Raw genomic sequence first — 21,226 nt, 5'->3', positions numbered from 1 at the left:
TTTTGAGGAAATATGGTTGTACTGTGCCTAGCAGTGATGTTCACTGGGCTCTGACCCCCACAAAACCCTGGCTTTCTTGCTGTTTCCCTGGATTTCACAAATTTAAATGGTACCTTGTTTTGGAAAAAGAATCTGGAATTTGACTTCCATTCCCAACTCCATCCCACAGTTACCCCATTTGTGCCATCTGGTATTTGATCAATATACATGGCTGCAGGAGTATTTTACATTTGAGCTCTGTTACATTTTTCATGTGATGGTCCATTGCACCTGGGGCTTGGCCTTATGCTGAGCTAGACAAAAACAAATTAGAAGTTTCTTCTCTAGTATGCACTGCCTTGTTATTTCTGTAGCATCTCATATGCCTGAGGCGAGCAGGATTAGTGGAGGATTACTGTGCATGCGCGCATAGCTTATAAAGCTACTTTGATTACAAAGCCCAAAAAAAGGATATTAAATTTTTATTACAAAAATATTTATTTTACTTCATTCCTCTTCTAACAGCAGCCGAAGTTCCAAGCATTCTCTCACTCTGGTCACACTCCAGTTCCAAGCAGGGGGAGGAAGTGAATTTCTAGTGTTGTTTTCCTCCCAGAGATCCCAGCCCGGAGCTTTGCCTCACGCCGTTTCCCAGGTCAGCCGCTGTGAGCAGGGCCTGGACAAGCTGAGCTCAGCCATCCTGCCAACAAGCAGCAAGGGCTGCGAGGAACCTTCACTCTCTTGTGGTTATTTATATCTCTAGGGGTTTCAGTGAGCTCCATTCCCTTCCTGCTATTCCACCAAGCACTGGAACAGCTGGGCAGTTCTTTGCTCTTATGATTTATCATTTGTCTGTGCATTTTTTTCTTTTTTTGCCTATAGCACTTTGGTTTGCATATGGTCTCACAAACAAATGTCTGAGTCATGTAGAGCTTGGTTTATACATCTCCTGTGCTAATGGCACCTTTTTTACCCATCGATTTCTCAAACTGGGTCTTTCCCTTACAGGGGACAGCAAACCAGCTCCAGCATCTCCTGGGTATGGAGACTTCTCCTATCTCGAATCAGATCTGTGTGTGGCCCAGAGGCAGCAGCAACTCCCTCATCGGCTTACAGCACAACACAAATGAGGGTCCAGTCCCGGCGGCTGGCCGGCGCAGCACTGCCCAGAGCACAGCGGGCCGGCCATGTCTGCGGCCCGGCGCCCGCCCGTCCCCATGGCAACGCCCCTCCTCGGCGCGGGAGCGCCCCGCCCCTTCCGGGCTATCCAATCGCCGTCACGGAGGGGCGGGAAGCCGAGCTTCTATTGGACAGTTCTTCCGTTAATCAATGCCTGCGGGGCCCCGAGGGCTCGTGCGGCCTCCCGCGTGCGCAGCCGGCACCGCCCCCGCCTTTGCCGAGCGCTGATTGGTCGCTTTGGGGGCGGGACTTACCCTCACCCGCCTCGGGGTTGGGCGAGCGCCCTGTCAGTGAGGGCCGGGGCGGAGGCGGGGCTGGCGGGCCGTTCGAACGGCGCTGCCGCTGCTGGCGGACCTTGGGGCGGTTTCCGGGTGCCGTGGGTCCGCTGTGCCCCACCGTGTCCCCACCGTGCCCCCTGGCAGTCCCCGCCGTGCCCCACCGTGTCCCCACCGTGCCCCCTGGCAGTCCCCGCCGGCTGAGGCCGGCGCTGGCGGAGGACCTCCCGCCCGGACTCCCTCCTCTCCAGAGCGGCTGGGGGGCAGGGAAGGCTCCCTTCCCGGCCGCCCTCTCCGGGACAGGCCGCGCTGCTTCCGCCGGCTCCTCCGTTGCCGTTCCGGGAGAGATGGTGGGCCAGACTCTGAGTTGCAGGGTCCTGGGAAAAGCTGGCACCTGCCAAACTACGGACCAGGTTAGTGCTTGGGAGGATCCCATCTGGCCAAGCAGCTCCCTGAACCCTCTAAAGAGAAGAAGGATGGGCTGAGATTCAAAGCTCTGCAAGCCACGTTGAATGTGGTCACAGCGGTCACTCGTTGTAACACCTGGGTGCAAAACCTTCTCCAAGCAGGTTCTGCTGCAAAGTCATTAGGAAACATCATCTGGTCTGATTCTTTGCTGAAAAGTGGGATCAAATGCATGTCTGTAGTTTCTGACTAACAATGCAAAACCTGTTATGAAAAGCTTTCAGAGGTGGAGATTTAAAGTAAAACACTGAGCTGATAGGTGCTGAAGTACTCAATGAGTCGGGTTCTTGCCTATGTTGGTCCTGTTTGACCTTCTTAATTTAAGACCTTAGTTTATTACCACATCACTGATGAGATAAAGAAATAGAGAGTTGCTTGTATTGAATCAAGCTGTACGGGGGGGGAAAAAAAAAGACAGGAACAGCTCTTCTATGCTGCCACAATGTTTATTGCACAGAATGTAGTGTAGGGTTAGGGTAGGGTAGTGTTAACCCTAACAAGAAATTAGTTGTTATAGCAAAATGCAGGGGATTTGGTTAATATATTTTGGATAACCTAGAAAATCACCAGTTTAAAAAATTCCAAACGTGCTTCACTGTTTATTCACTCTCTTTACTACAACAACCATGAAGGAGCAACTCTGAGATCTCCTGTATGTGATAGTGAGGAATCATTCCCTGATAACTTTGAAATTCCAACTCTGACCAGGTTTTGGTCTGGGTTATTAGTTGGATCATGTGGCACAGTCCTGCTTTTTGGAGGGTGACCTCTCTGACCATATGTTTAATAATGAATGCTGGGAAAATGTAAGCGTCATTGCCTTTGTGGTGTTCTGACTGAGACAATGACATCTTCTGGAGCATAAATTGTCCTGTTTGAGTTGAATGCTTATAAAAATTATCTTAAAGAGAAAAATTAACATTCATTTTTAAATTTTAGATTGGACTGAGAAAACTTACAGCAACATCTCATAACAAACTCAGAGGCACAAAGCTGCTTCTGAGCATGTAAGAGACAAGCAGCCTCTCAAACTTTTCTTTACTGAAGTTAATTTCATTCCAGATTTTGATTTTAGAACCTCCATTTTTTCTGTGTCTTTTTTCTACCAGTTTTTCTGTCTTTGATTTATAGGTTTACTTTGTGTTTTATTGGGAATTGTTTTTTCATTTGTTTATACTGATGGCTTTACACTTCCAGAAGCAGCTGAGATCCTGCTAGATCAAGAAGTATTTCAGAGAGTGAAATACTGCTCTTTTGCTGCTGCCATTGCTCAGTTAACAGTGATGATTAAATCCCATAAATATTCTCTTTCCCTTGACAGGAAAAGCCTTGAAGGTGAGTTGATGTAAATCATTCCCTTTCCTGTTGATATTTGTAACTAAAATCAGGCTGTAAAGTGCTGAATGCATACAGGAAGCCCATGCTGGTCTTCCATTCAAGCAGAGCAAATGCAATCACCAGTGCTCTCACCCTTTGAAGGGCTGGAGTATTTAAAAAAAAAATAGATTATTTGTAGATGGATTCTGACCCAGACTTCAGTGTTAGGAAAGGGCAGGTGGCACTTCATCCCATTTCTGAAAATCAAACCATTTTGTTCAACTCCTCCAATTCCTCAGTCAGTGCTGTCTTGGGGTAAGTGTGATCACTAGTGAGGAAAAGAAAGAGCCAGAATAGACCCTGGTGATAAAATCCCGCTTTGGAAAGCCAGAATATTTGTTGTGTTTATGACTGGCATTTTTGGAGGAAAATATGTGGGGAAAAAAGCTATGTTGAAAGTGGTGAGTAGATTGACTTAATTTTTTGAGGTCACTTCACTTCTGGGTATTTGGGTGCATCAGAGAATGGAAGAAACTCTGCCTTATGAGAGGCATAAAACCCAGTGGCTATCTCTTGGCCAATGTTGCTGATTTTCCAGTAAGCTCTGTGCTGCACAGAGGTGTAGAACCCTAATGGTTTGTTGTATGCCATTAAAAGGTATTGTACACTCATAAAAGAATGACATTTTGATCAATGCTGTTAAAAGAATTACTGTCTTGACACAGAAAAGCTTTCCTGCTGCAAGTTTAAAAATATGCCTTTAAAAGCTTTTTATTGAATACCTTTGCATCCCTCAGAAATGTGCTATTTTGGCACAGGGCTGCTCTGAAGTAACTCCACATTGTAACCTGAATGCAAGACCTCGTGTTTACCATCAGCAGGGTGCGAGGTGAGGCAGGTGTGTTCACTTACCTACTGTCATGGGGACAAAGGAAAAGCGCCTAGAGCTACTTGTATGCAGGCTAAAAATACAGCCTCTCATTTTTAGAGTCCCAAATCATTTGAAAGCTATTTGTTTGTTTTGACATTGATTCCTCTCTATCCCTCCAGCTTTCTTTTGAGTGTCCCTTTGGACTTTGAAGCTATGCGTTGATGTTAGAAGGAGGCAGGTGGCAGGTAGGGAAACCACAAATCTCTCCACTGCAGCTGGGTTGTGGCTCATGGGCAGATGGGCTCTGCTGGGAGAAACCTGGCTTGGAGGTGTCTAAGGTGGTCCTGTGGTGTAAAACTTATGGCAGAAATCTCCCATTAGTGTGGTTAAAAGATCTTGTGTCAGAGCTCTTGATTAATCACAGCTGCTGAAGGAGTGTTGTACCTCACTTGATCGTGGCCAGGATCACAGCTGCACTGTTCAACACAGATGACAGGTGCTGTCAGGTGGGAACCTGAGAACCCCAGGCAGGGAATTGGGAGGTAGGGCTGTAATTCCTAAGCGCTTTGTATGTATGTTCCTTGAGCTTTTGTGTTCTAGGCTTTCAGTTGTTTAGCTGCATGTAATGTTCTAAACACAACTTTATATAAAGGTGGAGGAATAAACTGGAAGAGCTAATAGTGAGAGGAGTTTTGATGTAAAGAGATCCAGGATAAATTGTTCTCTAGGCTTTTTCTTCCTCTCCTTTCTATATATTCATGACCAGACCAAAGCAGCAGATGCTCTGGGTGCAGTTGGTATGGACCATGCCCTGTCATGGGATTGTCACCTGCTGGGGGGATTGCAGAATGCTTGCTAAGAGGTTTTGTAACAGGTGAGCGAGGTCACAGCATTACCTGGCACTTCTGTACCTCAGGTGAAAAAAGCTGTGACATGTAGCAGTGGGATTTAATTGCTGAAGAAAACAAGATGTTTAGTTTCACTGTGTGTGAGTAGCTCCCTTTAAGTTCATAAATATTAGTGCTCTGCATATTGTATAAAGACAAGGTATGAAAGGAAGAAGAGGGAGAGCTTGAATGCTTGTATTTGGGACATGAGGATGGTGTTCAGAGAAGTATGAGTAGAACTGGTATCTGTCTCACTTGCTTCCTGTCTCTCAGACACCTGAGTTTTGTCCATTTTGACCTTCAAGGAAGGCGTGAGATGCCCAAACACTTCCTTACTTCTGTTTCAATCAAACTTTTGGCAGCTTTCTAGGAGAGTGGTTGGTTTTTTTTAATTGTGTGAGTTTCTGTCACCAGCTGCTATCAACTGTTATCTGAAGCCTCCCTTGTGTAGTTTTAGCTTTGGAGGAAATATGAACGCGAAATTTTCTCCATGGCCTTATTTACCCACAGTATCTCCCTCGAAGCTCCCTACAAATGTTTTTCTACAGTGACCTTTCAGAGTACCTGCTTTCAGGAGAGACTGCCAGCGTGGAAGTGGGGCTTAGGCATGTTTTCTTACATTTAGCTATATTAAAAATGGTGATCTTTGCTCCAGTCTTCTTTGTCTGGCAAACTAAATTGCTTTCTACCACTGATCCTTGTTTTCATCGCTCTAATCTGTAAATTTGTTCAGTAATCATCTTGTGCTTTTTTTTCAGAGCATAGACAAAACTGCTGCATAACATAGGGTCAAGCTCTTGAGGGTGGGATAAAAGAAACTGTTCTCTTTTGTGTTGATATTTAATTGCTATAAGCTGGAAACATTTATTTAGTATTTGGCCTTATCTGCAATTATATTCTGAGGCCTATCAGTCTCTAGCCCACTTGATGTGTCATGTTGATTTTGATTTTCTTAATCAAATGTCATTTTGCATCAAGTCAACTGCCATACAAAACCTGCTATATCTGTGCTATTAATTAGCAATAAGCATTTAATTAAAAACCATGCCAGTGCAAGAATATATTCTCTGAAAATTCATGTTACTAATGCTATATTACCCTCTCCACTTTTCTTCTAGCCAGAGTCTTGTATTGGCCATTCCATTTCTTTACCATCAGTGTCACACAGACAAGACTGTAGCTACTCATGTCAACAAATCTGAAAAAAAAAAATTAAACACAACACCACCCCAACAAAACCACCTCCCCATTATTGGTTTTTTCTGTCCTCTCAAATAGCTTGTTTTCCAAAGAATACAAGAAATTAGCATGAATGGTCCAATCAGCTCCTCAAGCTCTTTCTTTTAATAACTATGGAAGCTAGATTTTAACTCTTCCCCATTTGACCTACTTCAAGCCACTCACTCAAGATATAACTGTCCTAGCAGAGTAATCTGTCTTCCTGTGGGATTTGCAGGAATCCTTTCTAGAGATTCCTAGAGGTCCCCTGCTTAACCAGCCACAACAACAGCACTAGAGGTGATTGTGACCTGTTGCTGCTTTGGGCAGCTGGGGTTAAATGGATGTGGGACAGAAGCTGACAATCTAAATCTTTCTGTTATTATTTCAGGTGAATTACATGGCTTTGGTTTGGAATTGATTAAAATTTGATGTTAACTTTGCAGCTGTGAAATAGAGAAATTCAACAAGCTTTTACAACTAACCCCAAATCTGTAGAAATTGATTCTGCTAGTGCAATGTAGTCACCAAGCCATCCAGAGCAGATGCCAGGTGTGTGATGTGATCATAGAGTTCCTGGGTGTTGGATGGATTGAGTTGCTGTAAGAACTGCTGGGAGCAGATCTTTGGGCAGCAGAGACAGGGAATCCACTTTTTTATATAATGACCTTCAAAATCAAACCTCTGTGTTGTCTTATGTTTTTGGCTGTCTTCCAGTGGGCATGTGGATAAGTCAGGTCAGTTTGCTTACTTGATGTGCACAGACAAGTATGAGGATTATGAAATGAGGAATAACAGAAGGGTGTGTATTACAGTGAGAGGAATAAAGGGTAGCATAGAGGAAAGTGGTGCCCTTTTGTGGAAATATTTATGAAAAAATTTAATAACTAGAAAATAGGATGGGTGATTGATACCTGTGGAATATCTTGGGATTAAACAGACCAATAAAATCAGTAAGATGAGACCAGGAAGGTGTGTTTTGTTACTTGCTGGAGTCATAAGAAACAAGTTCATACTTGTGAAAGGGGCATGTTCTGAATTCTGGAAATTATATTGTACTGAAGTTTTGGGGAGTGAATCAGCTGGTAGCTCAAAGTGAGGTTTGTTTTTAACTCTGGAACTTGGGTTGCAGTATATTTTCTTGTTCTGAGCTTCACTCGAGGAACAGTATGCATGGAGCTGAGGGAGTAACTCATGTACTGAAAAGAGCTGTGGCTTGTTCTGCCCTCCTCATGTTTTTAGCAGGGCAGGTTGCAGATGTTTTCTTTGTAGCTCTGGTGTTTGGGCTACAGGGATTTCAAATCTTTCAGAGAAAAAATAGCTTCAAATTCAGCTCTGAGTCTGATATTTGTTTTATTAGTGGAAATCTTTGTCTCATGTGTTTTCCCAGTTCTAGATAACCTTTTCTTGTCATCTAAGAAATTAATTTCTTTGTTGGACTCATTGCAAGTAAACTTGATAGCAGGATTGCTGTTATTGAGGCAGCTTACACAGTGATTTGCTAAGTACAGCCTCTTCATATAAAGTGAAGGAGAAGTCGATTTATTGACCACCATTGGGATTTCAGGAACTGTTGAACTACCTGGTTTTTATCCTTCTCTCATAAAATTTGCTATTAAATGTCTTTTTTTCTGTTACCCTCTTGAAAAGGGTTCTCTTTGAAATGCAGTCATACAAGAGCAGCAATCCTACTCATTTCTGTGCTGTAGAGTTTGGCTTTTTAATGAAGTGTCTGCAGGGTCATGTAAAGTATCTTGACAGCAGATTCTTGAAGGTTTTGTAAAATACTTGCCTAAGCCAGGAGGCCACTGACACTTTTCAGCTGTGACAACTGGCTCTGTGGCTGTGGTGGCAGCCCTTGGTTTAGAGCACATCCCAGTGAGAGCAAAACACTGCAGAAAGACCAGCTCTGCTCTCTGCACAAGACTGCGCTTGTTGCAGTACATGTCCTCTGCCAAATATTATCTCCTTCTCTGGAATACTAAGGAATTAATAAATACAAAATTTGATTAGTTTGTGCTATTTGCTGCATATTCATAATAGTTGTCTACTACTTTCTGCAAGCTCTTCTCTAAGGTGTACATTAGGAAGGAAAACTCTTGTCTCTGGTAATCTGTAAAAAGAGTTTTAAAAATAGAATCCAAGGGAACTGTACAAGTGGATTATTGATTCTTGGGCATGCCAAGAGAATGCCTTCTGTGAAGTCTTCTTCATTGCTTCAGAGTCTAAACCAGTGTCTGGAGGCTTTGGGGGTGATGTTTTTTGATTAGCAGACAGTAATGGAGAAATCATCTCTAGTTAATCTGGATTTCTGACAACTCTTCCCAGGCACTGCTGCAGATGGGTGCCAGAGCTGGGGTACTTGGGGATGGAACTTGGACATTTACAGATTATGGTTGTGGTGGCAGAGGTCTTGGATCTTGGCATGTTTGTGTTCCATGAGATGGATGGTGCCATGCTGTGTTATGTGTGACAAGAGCACAACACTGCTTGGGACTGGCACTGCTACTAACTGCCACAGAGCTGCTACAGGCACTAAAAGGGAAGAGGGAAATGAAAGCAGAAGACAACAGCTATTAGAGTGCTTTAGATTATTGCAACCAGCTAAAGGGGATGACATGTTTGAACCCTGACGCTCTAAGCACAGCTGCAACATCTGCCAGCCCAATGCTCAGGGGGGGCAAGCCCATCCAGTTATGTACTGTAGTTTTATTTTTGTGTTTATTTGTGCAGAAGTTAAATGAAAGGAGCCAAACTAGTATTTTCCAAGTTCCCTTTTTGCTTACCTTAATCTTGTGGTTATTGTGGACCAGCATCTTAGTAGTTCTGATTAACCTGACCACTGGATAATGAGAGATCCTTTTTATTTGACTGGTCCCAGAATGATTTTGTTTTGCTGTCAGCTGCAGATTAACAAGCTTCAAGGAGAAATAGCTTCTGCCAGGTGCATGGTTATCATGCATGTGCCAGCTTGGTTTTATTTCCAAGACCAAGTCTCCATTGGTAATCCAGAGGAAGCCCTGATCTCTGGGGTGAGAGCTAGGCCATCACTCTACCCTTCCAGCTCAGCCTTGCGTTCAGCACAGAATGTCCAGCTGTGTGCCTGGCTGTTCCCTTTGCCAGGGCTGGCCTCTTGGAGACTGACATGAGGAGTAGTGTACAACACAATTGGCAAGTGGCTTTCATGCTTTGTGGCAGATCTAATGAGCTCCAGCTGCCTGGTGAAATCCTGCTTCAGATCCTCTGAAAGAACTCTTGAAGGCTCTGCTTGAATTCATGGACTTTCTTGATGTTTTTTATTTTGTTTTGGGTTTGTTTAAGGTTTTTTTTTGGGGGGGGGGAGGGGTGTTTTGTTTTTTTTTGCTTTGGGAAGCAGATGGAGAAAGTAATCCTGGAAACTCCTTCACAATTTACATTTACAAGTGTCAGGTTTAGAATTTGGCACAGGAACAACTGGCAAGGTGACACAGTGCAGGCATGCCTGGACATGGAAACACAGAGGCACATGCCCACCTGCTGAGGAAAGCAGGAGTATAAATCACCTCCAGGCTCTCAAAGGTCCCCCATGAACAGGTATTTTTTGCTTCCTTGATCAGGTGCTACAGGTGCCTGTGTTGGTGCCTGGTATGTGTACAGATGGGAGAGGTGGTGCTGTCTGATGCATTTGTGGCACTCATGGCCCCATCTTCCAAAACCTGGGATCTGCAATTGATAACAGTGCTACTGTACTTTTTCTTCTTTCTTTTATTTAATTTTTGCATATCCATTTTCCGTTTTGTTCCTATTTACACAACTCGCTTTATTCCCTTTGCCATGTCTCCTGCCTTAGGGATATCAGCTAGCCTGAAATAGCCTTCTACATTGGAACTGAAGTTGTGAAAGAGCAAAATCAAACACAGAAATGTTCTTCTCCAGCCAGCAAATGACAAGGCTATGGACAAGCATATTTAAAGAGAATCAAGAGGCACATTGCTAAGAGATTTCTAGACTTCCTTGGAGAGGAACATTGGATGTGAAATGCTAATAAAATGAACTCCTTAGAAATTATAAGTCTCATTTCTACTAAAGTAGAAAATACTTTATCTTACAGCCTTGATCTTCCTATTTGTAGTGGTTTTGACATGTTCATTATTGAACAAATGAAACCCCTCCTCTGGTTCAGTAATGTAATGAAACCCTAGAGACTGGCTCAGTGTTTGGGGCTTTCCTAGTAAGAAGGAAGACTGCAAGGTCACCACATTTTCAGTTTGGAAGAACAATTCTCACCTAGCTGATGGCTCCTGGCAGGTATCAGTAGTGCAGAAGTGCAAAACAAGTCTGCATTCATTTTTATACCACTTCTAAGACTGAAAAATTAAATTTAGTTTCCTGATTTGGCAACAGAGGTGCCCAGGGGTCTGCTGAGGGCTGTCACCTGTGAGAAGTCCTTCTTGTGAGGAGTCCCAATGCTGCTGTAAGGGATTATTTGGGAGCTGTGAGCAGGCACAGGCTGAGCACATGCAGGTGGGAGTCTTGAAGGTCTATGTTCTTTCAGCCCCAGCATCAAAGCTGCAGGGCCGATGTGGATGTGAGTGGCCTCTGCTGCACCTTTGTTTTAGGGCTGTTTGTGCCATGCTGTTGCTGTTTTCTGGGTAAAATCTGTGATGTCTGTATGCCTCAGGTATGCGGGCTCACCTTTTGCATCTCCTATCTGAGAAAATATTTGTTTGTTTTTTGTCCTACCTCTCCTTCCTTTTCAATCATATTTTGCTTGACCAGCACTTACCCAGAGAGGAGCCTGAGCCCAGAATGGTGAGCGAGCAAGGATCTGCTGTACATCCCTTCAGGTTCAGGGGAAGTAGCATGCGGCTTCTCCACTCTGTCTTTAATTAAACTTGGGTTTTCTGTTGTTGTAGCTGGAAGCACTGTGCTGACACAACTCATTCTTGTATCAAACAGATTAAAATGTCAATGTTTTAATGTTCTCGTCTGTGGGAAAAAGAAAATAGTTGGGTGTTTTATTTATAACTTAAAAAGATGCTGAGGGAAAGGTTTACTTGTGCAAGATGGAAAATGACAACTAAAGGTACAGATTTCCATTTAATATTAAAAGTCTTTAAAAGGCAGAAAATAGTGAAAGGATTAAATCTCTTCAGGAGATAGACTATACTGGGGCATGGCAGTTTAAAACAATTATAAATTTACTGTATTTTTAATTATTCACTCTGTTTTCTTTGCATTTGTGGCATGATGTGCATACATCCTGATGAGCTAATGTACCAAGCTCATGCACTCTGTGTGAGAAGGAAAAGAATTAAAGTATCTGAAAAGAATGGTCAGAAGTCAGTGTTGTCCTCCATGCTAAGTGACTCCCTTCTGAGAGAAAGCAGCTGTATTTTCTAGAAGAAATGTAGTATTATTTTTTGTGACCAATTTCCATGCAGGTTTGCTCCGTGGGCAACTTGAGGAGTGACAATGGTTTGGAGCTGTTGCTTCAAGTGCCCTGTGCAGGGTGTGAGGCAGGTTCTGGGCTAGCAGGGTGGCCAGGTGAATGCAGGAGGCTGCTGGGCAGGGGTCCAGCCAACAACTGGAATTGCCTACTTGGCATTAATGTGGCTCTTCTTTAGAAAGTGCCTCCCAGACCTTATTTAGAGATTTGCTTGATTTAGGCTGTCCTCTGGGTTACCATCTGTGAAATCTCTGTTTCTGGGGCAGCCATGTCTCCCCTGCATGTACATTACGTATGCTCACCAATGCCTTTTGGGTTATGCTTTTCCTGGACTGGGGGAAAGAAATAAAACCTTTTAAAGAAGGGAAACAGAAAGAGCTCCCACTGAACACTGATGCTAGAAGAAGAGTGCCGAGTGTCTTTTCGTTGTACTTTCTTGCTCTCTCACACTTATTTCTCTTATCTCCCACAGCCTGGCTGCTGGGTGATCAATTTGTTGGCAGGGGTTATTCAAACATCAGCAGAATGCATGTTCTTACTGTTCTGCTTGGAACTAGGTGCTGGAGCCAACACAAACAGCTCTGGTGTGGGAACCAGCGCTGGGTGTTTGAGTCAGGCTGTTCTTGGTGGTCTGTCCTTCCTGCAGTAAAAATGTCAGCAGTTTCTTTTCCCATAGTGTTCATTTATGTTCCTGTTGTTTAGTGTTTATACAATCACTGCTTGTGGACAGTTCAAATAACTTTTTTAATAAATTCTAGGGTTTTCTTCACTTTCAGCTCTTGTTTTCTGTAGGTTTTGGGGTTTTCCACTCTATGGCTTCATTTTTTTTTGGTCCTCTTTCCCATTGACAAAGGGAATGTGGCATTTTGTGTTTGGTGTTGGGTTTTTATTGTTTGTTTTTTTTCTCACAAGGTAAAACTTGACTGTGGGGACACTTCTTAGGGCAAATAAGCTCCAAGTGCAAGAGAGTGGCTCCAGAATGCCTCGGGAACCAGAGTACAAGGTGCCTCAGGCTGAGCTGTGCTGAGGCTGGTGACAGAGATGGTGCTGCACTCAGCTTTTTGCTCCCCTCAGCGACATCAGGTACCACTGAAGCACTTGGTGGTGTGCTTTGTAACACTCTTCCAAGTGTTCAGGAACCACCAACGTTCCAACTGGCTGTGCATTTTTGCTCTAGTGAAAGTCCAGGATGCTTGTGGGAGCTGGAAGGTTTGAAGCTTTCTGTAATTCTCCCTGTTACCCTCAGGGCATGCTGAAAAATTACCTTTGTAGAGTCTTTGGGATATGATGCAGTCCCAGATCAGACACTTCTCTATTAAATAAAAAGTATGATAAGCCTAAAAGCATTGAATTCAGTATTTTGAATCTCTAAAGGCCAATCCCAGTGTGGATCTATTTGGACTAATTTACTGAACTATTTAGTTTCTCCTCCTGCATAACAACCATTCCATCCCCAGCCATTACCAAGTCAGCTCTGCCTCTGTGGCTGCCAGGAATAACTTTACTTTGCATGGATAATTAACCGGATTGAGTAACAGCAAAAAAAAAATTATTTCCACATAGTGGCAATAATAAATCTGTTACTACTTTTGGCTCTCCATGTTATTGCCATATTTGGGTATATCTTAATGAGGAAGTGGCTTCCTTTGGCTGAGTTCAAATACCAGCACGGGGCCTGCCTCCAGCACTGAGCTGGGCTGGTGAGTGAAAGGCAGAGGAGGCATTAAACTCAGCAGACATTTCTGCCACAAAAAACTGCCTTGTTTTTTTTTTTTTTTGTTTTTTGTAGGGGGTTGGCTTGGTTTATAGGGTTTGATTTGGTTTGGTTTGGTTTGGGGGGGGGGAGGGGTTGGGTTGGGTTTTTTATTGGGGATTTTTTCCCCTGCAAGCAGCAAACTCCCAGTCTTTGTGACATGATAAAACTTGGAATTTCTGTTCATGTAAGAATCAAAGCTTTGCTAAGATGGAAATCTGGCAAACTTTTTTTTTTTTAATTAAACCAAAATCGACCTTTCCTGTGAGGCTATTTGGAGCATCCCAGTCTGTTTTCCAACATGCATAAAATATGGGGATAGGACCTGCTGGGCTCAGCACAGGGATTCTGTTGAGGGTCGGATTGAAAGTTACAAGTAGGTCCTGAGCACAATGACTTTCATGTCTCATAACAGCTTATCTGACACTCATTAACTTTTCTAGACTCATCCTCCTCCTTTTCCCTTTCATTTTCATCACCTGTTGTCTCATGACCTAGAGCCTTGTTGTCCATCACCCCAGGGAAGAATGAAGCTGCTTCCTGCAGAGACTGCTCTCAGCCCTGGAGCAGTCTGAGCGTTGTGCCAAATACCCGAGATCTCGAGTCCATGGATTGCACTCGTGTGTGCCTTGCTGCTGGCACACCCAACTGTACCTGGCCTCCAGCTTGGCAGCAGCTTGGGATGCAGAGCCTTGAGAGGGGTCAGTGACCCAAGGATCAGTTTAAGGATGTCACAACGGGCAGCACAATGGAAAGCTGAAGGCTTCTGGGAAGAAGAGGGCAAACTTAATTGGTGGTAGAGAAAATTAAGGAAGGTGTTTGTTGGCTTGTGCCCATTAACATTTCCTTCTGTCAGTCTTGCCTGTGTCCCACTATTTAATTCACACTATGCCTGATCCATATCTGCTGTTCCTTTTCCATCATCCTCTCACCATGTCAACCCCCTGCCTCTAACCACTGTCCTGTGCAGGCAGCTCCTGCAGAAAATAAAATGCAAAAATTAACTTAGGTATTGATAAATAATTAAGTAGAGTTTGTTCAAGAGGGGAGGAATGTAACCTTAGAGTTAAAGCTGCAGAAGTTTGATGGTTATAAAACCAATCAGTGAATTTAGAAAAGACAAAAGGAAACGGCTCAAGAAAAGCATTTAAGCAATTCTTGGTGAAAAGTGCTCTTTGCATAAAATAACTTCACTTTATTGAATTGCTCATGTGATGGGAGGAAAAAAAATAGTCAAAAAAATAAGATCTTAGAGGATTTTTTACCCTGTGTTTTCAGCATTGATCTGGCTATATGACTGCAGAACCTGTAAAACTGTGAAAATTCTGAACCAAAACAAAATCCAGAGAGTGTAACAGACAAAGAAAGAAGATAAAGTCTTCATCACAGTTCTCTCCTTGGCTACAATCCTCTCAAATGGCTACACTGGTGCATTATAGCTGACTTTAATTATGTAGTTTGAATAAAAATGAGAAAGAAGCAGTTTGCCTTGGGCCCATGCATATCTGGCATGCTTCATCACAGCCTGACAAATATCCCTTAACCAGTCACTAGCTTGTATCTTATGGCTTATTTTTAAAAATCCAGCCCAGGGAATTGTGGTGATTTTAAGGGGAGGGGTGTGACCTGCAAATATTTGATTGATTCTGTTCCTGTCCCACAGTTCTATGTAAAATTTATTTACTGGTTTTCCTTTTAAACCATTAGCTGACCTTCCATACAGATCCCAGCTGTGCATTAGCATTGCTTGGGGATGTGTTTGTATCTTTTGTCTAAAAATACCCAGCTGGTAGGATCCATGATCCATGAAAGCTAATTGAAACAATTTCTCTTCAAGTTTTGGCAAGTGAAGCATGCATTATAAACATTAATATCTATAAATTGAATTGTTAATGAATCTAGACACTAATAATGAATGCAATTTTGTAGGCTTAACTAGGAACACTAAAATTATCAGGATCTGGAACAGAATTTTCAATCATTTTTGCTTATTAAATAGCAAAACTATGCTTTTAATAAGCTAATAATTTTTATTTGACCCCATAGGAGTAGCTCAGCTGATTAGAAACAGGTTTCAAAGTGCAAAACAGTCTTGTTTTTCTCTCCCTGTTTTAACTATTAGATCAGATACTGATCTCTATTGCTTATCCTGCAATTCTTCTGAAAGAATTTGCAGCAGAACCTCTCTATGTCCCATTGAACAGGAGCATTCTCTGCACAGATAAATCATGCTGTAAGCTGCCAAAACAACTGGAGCTTGCTTGAAGGATTATTAGTGCACAAAAATACAAATATGAGAGATTCCTATTTGGTCTTTCTTCTGTCCAGAAGTAGAAAAGCACTTGATACAACTCAAAACTCAAGACCAAAGCTAATAAACAGAAATCTTCTTCTCCCACAATTTAAAATTAGTCTTTAGGATTTTATGCAGCTGAAGAATATGATAAGATTCGGAGTTATAATAACAAGTAAATCTTAGGCTCTGATGGCTTCCCTTAAAACAGTTTTGTGAAGTTTGCCGTTCTTCCTGACTCCAGTGGCTGGAGACTAGGAGGGCACAAGGAGATTATTCTTTGAGTCCCTCAGGCAAAACTACTTCTCCCCTGTTGCTGGCAGCCCTTGCAGACAGGCTGTCAGCTTTTACGGAGCACTGGTGTCCCTTAGACAAGGAAATTCTTTTACTGAAAGATTTAGTAACTCTACAACATTTGTTAAATGAAAAAAATCAAACTTAGTTATCTTGCAAGATAATGGTAAAGAACAACCTCTGAAAGGTAAGGGAAAGGATGTCCAGGATTTATCTCTGGATTTACATCTGGGAAGGACCATAAAAGGTCCCTCCATCTCTGGAGGCGATTGATATCCCTACAGAAACGTATTCCAGTGCTTAATTACGTTTTCTGTTTGAGAGACGATGTTTCCTTTATTTAATCTAGACCTCCCTTACTACAGTTCATACCTACTTCCATTGTTTCATGTTCTATGAACATGGAGAAAGGTTTTCACTCTTTATAGCAACCTTCTCTCTATTTGAAGGCTCTTTCTATCCATGTTCTCCAGTTGCCCCAGTACTTTCCCCCACTCATTTCTTCCCTTCTTTAGCATGGGCAGATGTCAGGTAGCAGTGATAACTGACAGATTAACATGGGATGGCAAGGGAAGAATACTGGCTAGCTTGGAGGGATGAAGCGATAGAAGAAACAAGGGGAAAAAAAAGTTTTCTCAGTGCTGCTGTCTATTGACATTCAACAGAATAACTGCCCTGGAGTCAATTCCTCCTAAGTAAACTACTTCAGTCAGAGCTGTTAGCATGGAGGATATTGGCATTCCTGTTTACTGAACAGGAGTCTTCCAGGAACCTTGCTTTCCTAGTGAATTTAGTATATGTGTACTTTTCAATAAATGTAACAAATAACCCCGGCAAACCTAGCAGCCTACTAGTAAGTCATATGCAAACTGAAACAAAAATATTTAATCCTGGAGTAAACATTTATGAAGTGTCTGTGCCACCCTTTGCAAAGGGATAAAGTGGTCGGTCAGTGTGCATCCAAGAAAGAGCTGAAATAATACTTTTTTGTATTTTAAATGTAAAATAGTGTAAATAATAATGTAAACCTGGTAGTGTGTTAGAACCTTGCAGCCTCTTTCTTTCACTTCAATGCCAGTTATGTCAGGTGCCCACCCTCCTCCTCCTCCTCCTCCAGAAAAGAAGTTTCTGTCACTCAGAATCCACCCCTGCTACAGCCACTGCACTGACACAGGTGAGAGCTGGAGAACTCTGCTTCACAGCTTGAGACACAATTTTTTCAGCTATAAAAACTCAACCACATAGTGTATCTCAAAAAAGTACTGGAGAAGGAGGACTTTACCCGAGTTGGTTTTGCCTGCCCACTATAAACAGAAAAATCAATGGTCTTTGTTCTTTCATTGAGGAGGAAAAAAGTACTTTTTTCCCACCTGGGAGGGCTAATGGGATACTCTGGTGTGCAGCACCACTTCAGCAGTGAGGGAGGTGTCCCTACTTGATCTCTGCTAATGAAAGTCTTCAACCAGCTGTTCGTGATGCTTCTAGGACATAAAATTTCAGGTTCTGGCTCTCCTGATCTATCACTTTGCTAAGCCTCTGTGGGGTCCTGTGCAGCACTTTTTGACTGTAGTCCCAAGGAGGGTGTGATTTGAAAGTCACGGCCTTTTCACTGGCCAAAGGGTGAAAAGTGGTGCTGTGGAACACCTCTATAAACTTGGCTGCAAAGGCTGAATGTTCTGATGGACACTGACAGGCGTCCGAGCCTCTCGGGTTGTGTCTGAGTCCCCAACAGAGTCAAGCCCAACAATACCTGTGTGCAAAGCTAAGACGTATATTTTTCTTAAATTTCAGACCAGTAAGATCTAATAACCTTTATTTTGGTCTCCTGCACATCCTTCTGAAAAGCATGTCAGATCCACAGAAATTAAAGGAAACGGGATAACCTTACTCCTGAATTGACATGGGCATGTCTTTTGTCATTCCTCAGTATTTTGCTATCCCATGTTTTACATCACTCACCTTTCACATTGACAAAAGAGACAACAGATATATCTCTTTTATTTCTAGATTACATGCTTCCTTTAGAGCAGCTCTGTCATTTATCTTGCCAAATATTTAGTAGTGCTCAGTATGTGAGGCTCTTCAGGAAGATTACAAGATTTCTAATTCTGCCTAGAATTTAAACAAATACAAAAACAAGTGTTATATTAAAGAGGAAGAGAAAATAATTGACTATGGTGCTGAGAGCTAAATCTCTGGTTCAGCAGTCAAGGATTACTGGCCACCAGTCTGGGTTGGTGGAACTGCTTGGATGCCAGGCATCAACATCAGTTTCCATGTTGGGTGTAATGTCAATTTCCAGAGGACTATAACCAAGGTTTATCATAATAGCAGCCCTCAAAATCAAGATCGTTCAAAGCAGTAGCAGCCTTGCAAACAATTACACATGCTGTTCATTTTGTGTGTGTATATTTACCTTCTTTTCTTTTCATCCAAGTTTTTATCAGAGGTTTTTGCAGAGTGGGACTAGAAGTTGTTGACACACTCCACCCAGTAACACTGAGCATGGGGAGAGGTGCCCGTGCCCTTTTCAGTGCCACAGGGAGAGCAGGGCGTGGCACATGAGGAATATGAAACTGTTGTTTATGCTTATTCTAATGAAAGAACCAACAAAAGACAGTTGCTTTACAAAAAGAAAAGGAAATACTTTTTAACAACATCTAGTAGAATTTAAGAAACACGTTGAAAATGTAAAAATCATAAATACATTTTTATGCCACACCTCCTGTGGTCTGAGAGTCAGATTGTGAGAAATAACCCTATGAAATGGTAGTTTCAAGAAATAGTGTGCACAGGTACTACTGCAGTCATATTTTGGTGTCATCCACAAGTTTGATTCCAACACAAATTATTCAGGAAAACAGAATACCAAGCTGGTTCCTCAGACTGGAGAGATGGAAGATAGCTCTGTACAGAGCTTCAACAGGGAGAAATGTAATTTGATAATCTGGGGACAACAGATAATTAAAAGCCCATTGGAGGTGGAAGGCATGTTAATTGTTTCCTAGCACAGGTGGGTCTCCGACCAGGATTTAGCACCTATCCCTGTCTTTCCTGTGAAAGTATAGGTGTTTCCAAACGACACCTAAAAAGTTGAGGGGAGGAGACAAGCTTTGACCTTTCCTTTTTTGGTAGTTTCTTCATAGTACCTTGGCCTTATTTTTCCTGTCATCTTTGTCACCCCTTACTCCGAGCAAAGATGCCTTGTTGTTAGCAGAGATTTTTTGATGTAGCCAGGATTAGAACTGACTGTTTTGCAGCCCATTCTTTATTCTCAATTCAGGATTTACAGACTGCTCTCTGCAATGCTGTAATGAGATCTGGGATAATAATATCAAGCTGTATCTAAACAATTGGATTAAAGGAAGCCCTTGGAATAGGACAGAGGTTGGTGTAACTTGCTGGATCACGTGTACAATTGCTGGCCAGTTCCCCAGGGACAAAGGTTTTCCTCCTGGCAGAGCTCAGCAGCTAGCTTTCAGCCTCTTTCATGGTCAGCATTTTGTACTGAATGTTTTAAAATGTTTGGAAAATGCAGCATAAGGGAGATTGGAGGTGTTATCTTTAATTGGACTAACTTAAAAAATTAATATTGAAAAGTTTTCTCCTTGTTGTGTTCCTATTGACCTGATGTTAAGAATAGCTTGTGCTGGTCTTGGAGAGAAGAGTAGGGGAATATATTTTGTATTTTGCTTTTGTTTTTTTGTGATTTGAATTTTGGATTTTGGTGGGACAGGAGAGGTTGCTATTTTGTGTAGAAAAAAAAGGTCTGAGCACAAATAGGAAATATTTTCAAAGGTCTTTGTAGGTGTTGGGCTGCCTGTGATGATCTGTTCATGGATACAGCTGGGAAAGGCTCCAGCCAGCGTGAAGGTGTTGGTAATATCTGTCAGTTTCAGAACCAGAAAGGTCCAAAAGGTAGATGGACCTTTTTTTTTCAACCTGGTGAGGCTCCTTTGGTAATCATTGCTCAGAAAGTAATGGCCTTATGGAATGGAATAGCAATTGCCTGCTTTGACCTCAAAATACTACTTTGTCATCCTTGCCTGTCTCTCTCTCTTGAAAATTAACATTAGATAAGAGTGAGGTAGATTCTTTTCTATCTTATTCATTATCAGCAGCAGCAGTGTTGTTAATTATGTTTAGATTGTAGAGGCTGGATTATGAGTGGCCAGAGAACACAGAATTAGTTTCAGATTGTCATAGCTAGAAGGTGGGAAAATCCCGCTCTGGGTTGCAGACTAAGCAGATTTCCTCTGGATATCACTGAGGCAATAAACAATAAGCTGCAACTTTTTTATGATAGCTTTGCTCTCCATGCACAGATTTTACTGTGAGAAATAACACAGCCCACTTACTTGGAGTGTCTTTTTCTCTTTGTTTACGTGCGTCGTCTTCTCAGCTTCAGCTGGTAGTTTTCTTCTTTTTTTCTTTTTTAATTCTTACGAGAGCAGTCAGAATGTTCTTGAGGAGCCCTTAACTGGATTTTTGGGTCCTCCTATATGATTTAGGAGCCTGCCAAAGCCTACAGCCATCCTCCCTGAGCAACACTCAGCAGCAAGCAGGATGGAAGCTGGTTACTTGGGATAATAAATAACTACAAACTTTCTTCTTATATTTAATTTTGTAATTTATTTAAATTTTTAATTTTTTTTTATTTTAATCAGTTTATAAACAATTTGTCAGTCTGTGACTCAAAATATCTGAGTAATTTGTTGTTAAAAACACCACCCTGAGCACAAGTACAAGGGAGCATGGCACTGCAAATACTTTTACAAAACCCTTCTCTCGCCCACACTTGCCATCCCGAAGTGCTGTGGTATTGTATTTCTGACAAAATTTACTGAAGGTATCCAATTCACCTGACAGTGTTTTCTGACTTGCTCAGTCTTCTGGAAGAGACCTCTTCAGAATCTGCACTATATTGCCTTTATGTTCTTTTGTCTCTTTACAAGTGCATGGGGGATTTTGCTGGTCACTGTGATGTGTTCAGCATTACAAGAGTGTTTCTAATAACCAAATTTTACACCTGGTGTCTTTATAAACTCCCTCAGGTCTTCTTCATGATTTCTTCTTCTGAAGTCATGTTCCTTTGGGCTTTTTGCATCAACACTTGAAAAGTAGAGTGTGTTGATAAGACATGATAGCGCATTCCTGAGGAATCCATGGAAGCACAAGGCACACATTTCACTGCGTGCAGACAGACAAACATGTTTAAGTTCATCCAAAGCAGGGCAGACCCTTCTCAGCCCTGAGTTCCTCAGAAT

At 42.3% G+C, this 21,226-nt stretch overlaps 1 protein-coding gene across 1 annotated transcript in view; it reads left to right on the top strand.

The window, feature by feature from the left end:
- Positions 1-21,226, top strand: part of PMFBP1 (polyamine modulated factor 1 binding protein 1) — an 86,851-nt gene that overhangs the window by 1,106 nt on the left and 64,519 nt on the right. The window contains 1 exon segment of the mRNA XM_088062424.1: positions 988-1,846. Within this exon segment, the coding sequence (XP_087918550.1) occupies positions 988-1,846 (859 nt within the window).

This window comes from Pseudopodoces humilis, chromosome 14 (genome assembly GCF_049639895.1).
Source record: "Pseudopodoces humilis isolate 2021_Gansu_Grassland_sample_001 chromosome 14, ASM4963989v1, whole genome shotgun sequence".
In the NCBI taxonomy this organism is placed as follows: Eukaryota; Metazoa; Chordata; class Aves; order Passeriformes; family Paridae; genus Pseudopodoces; species Pseudopodoces humilis.
Note: the sequence above shows the minus strand (reverse complement) of the source record. Positions and strands in the feature narration are given on the sequence as shown.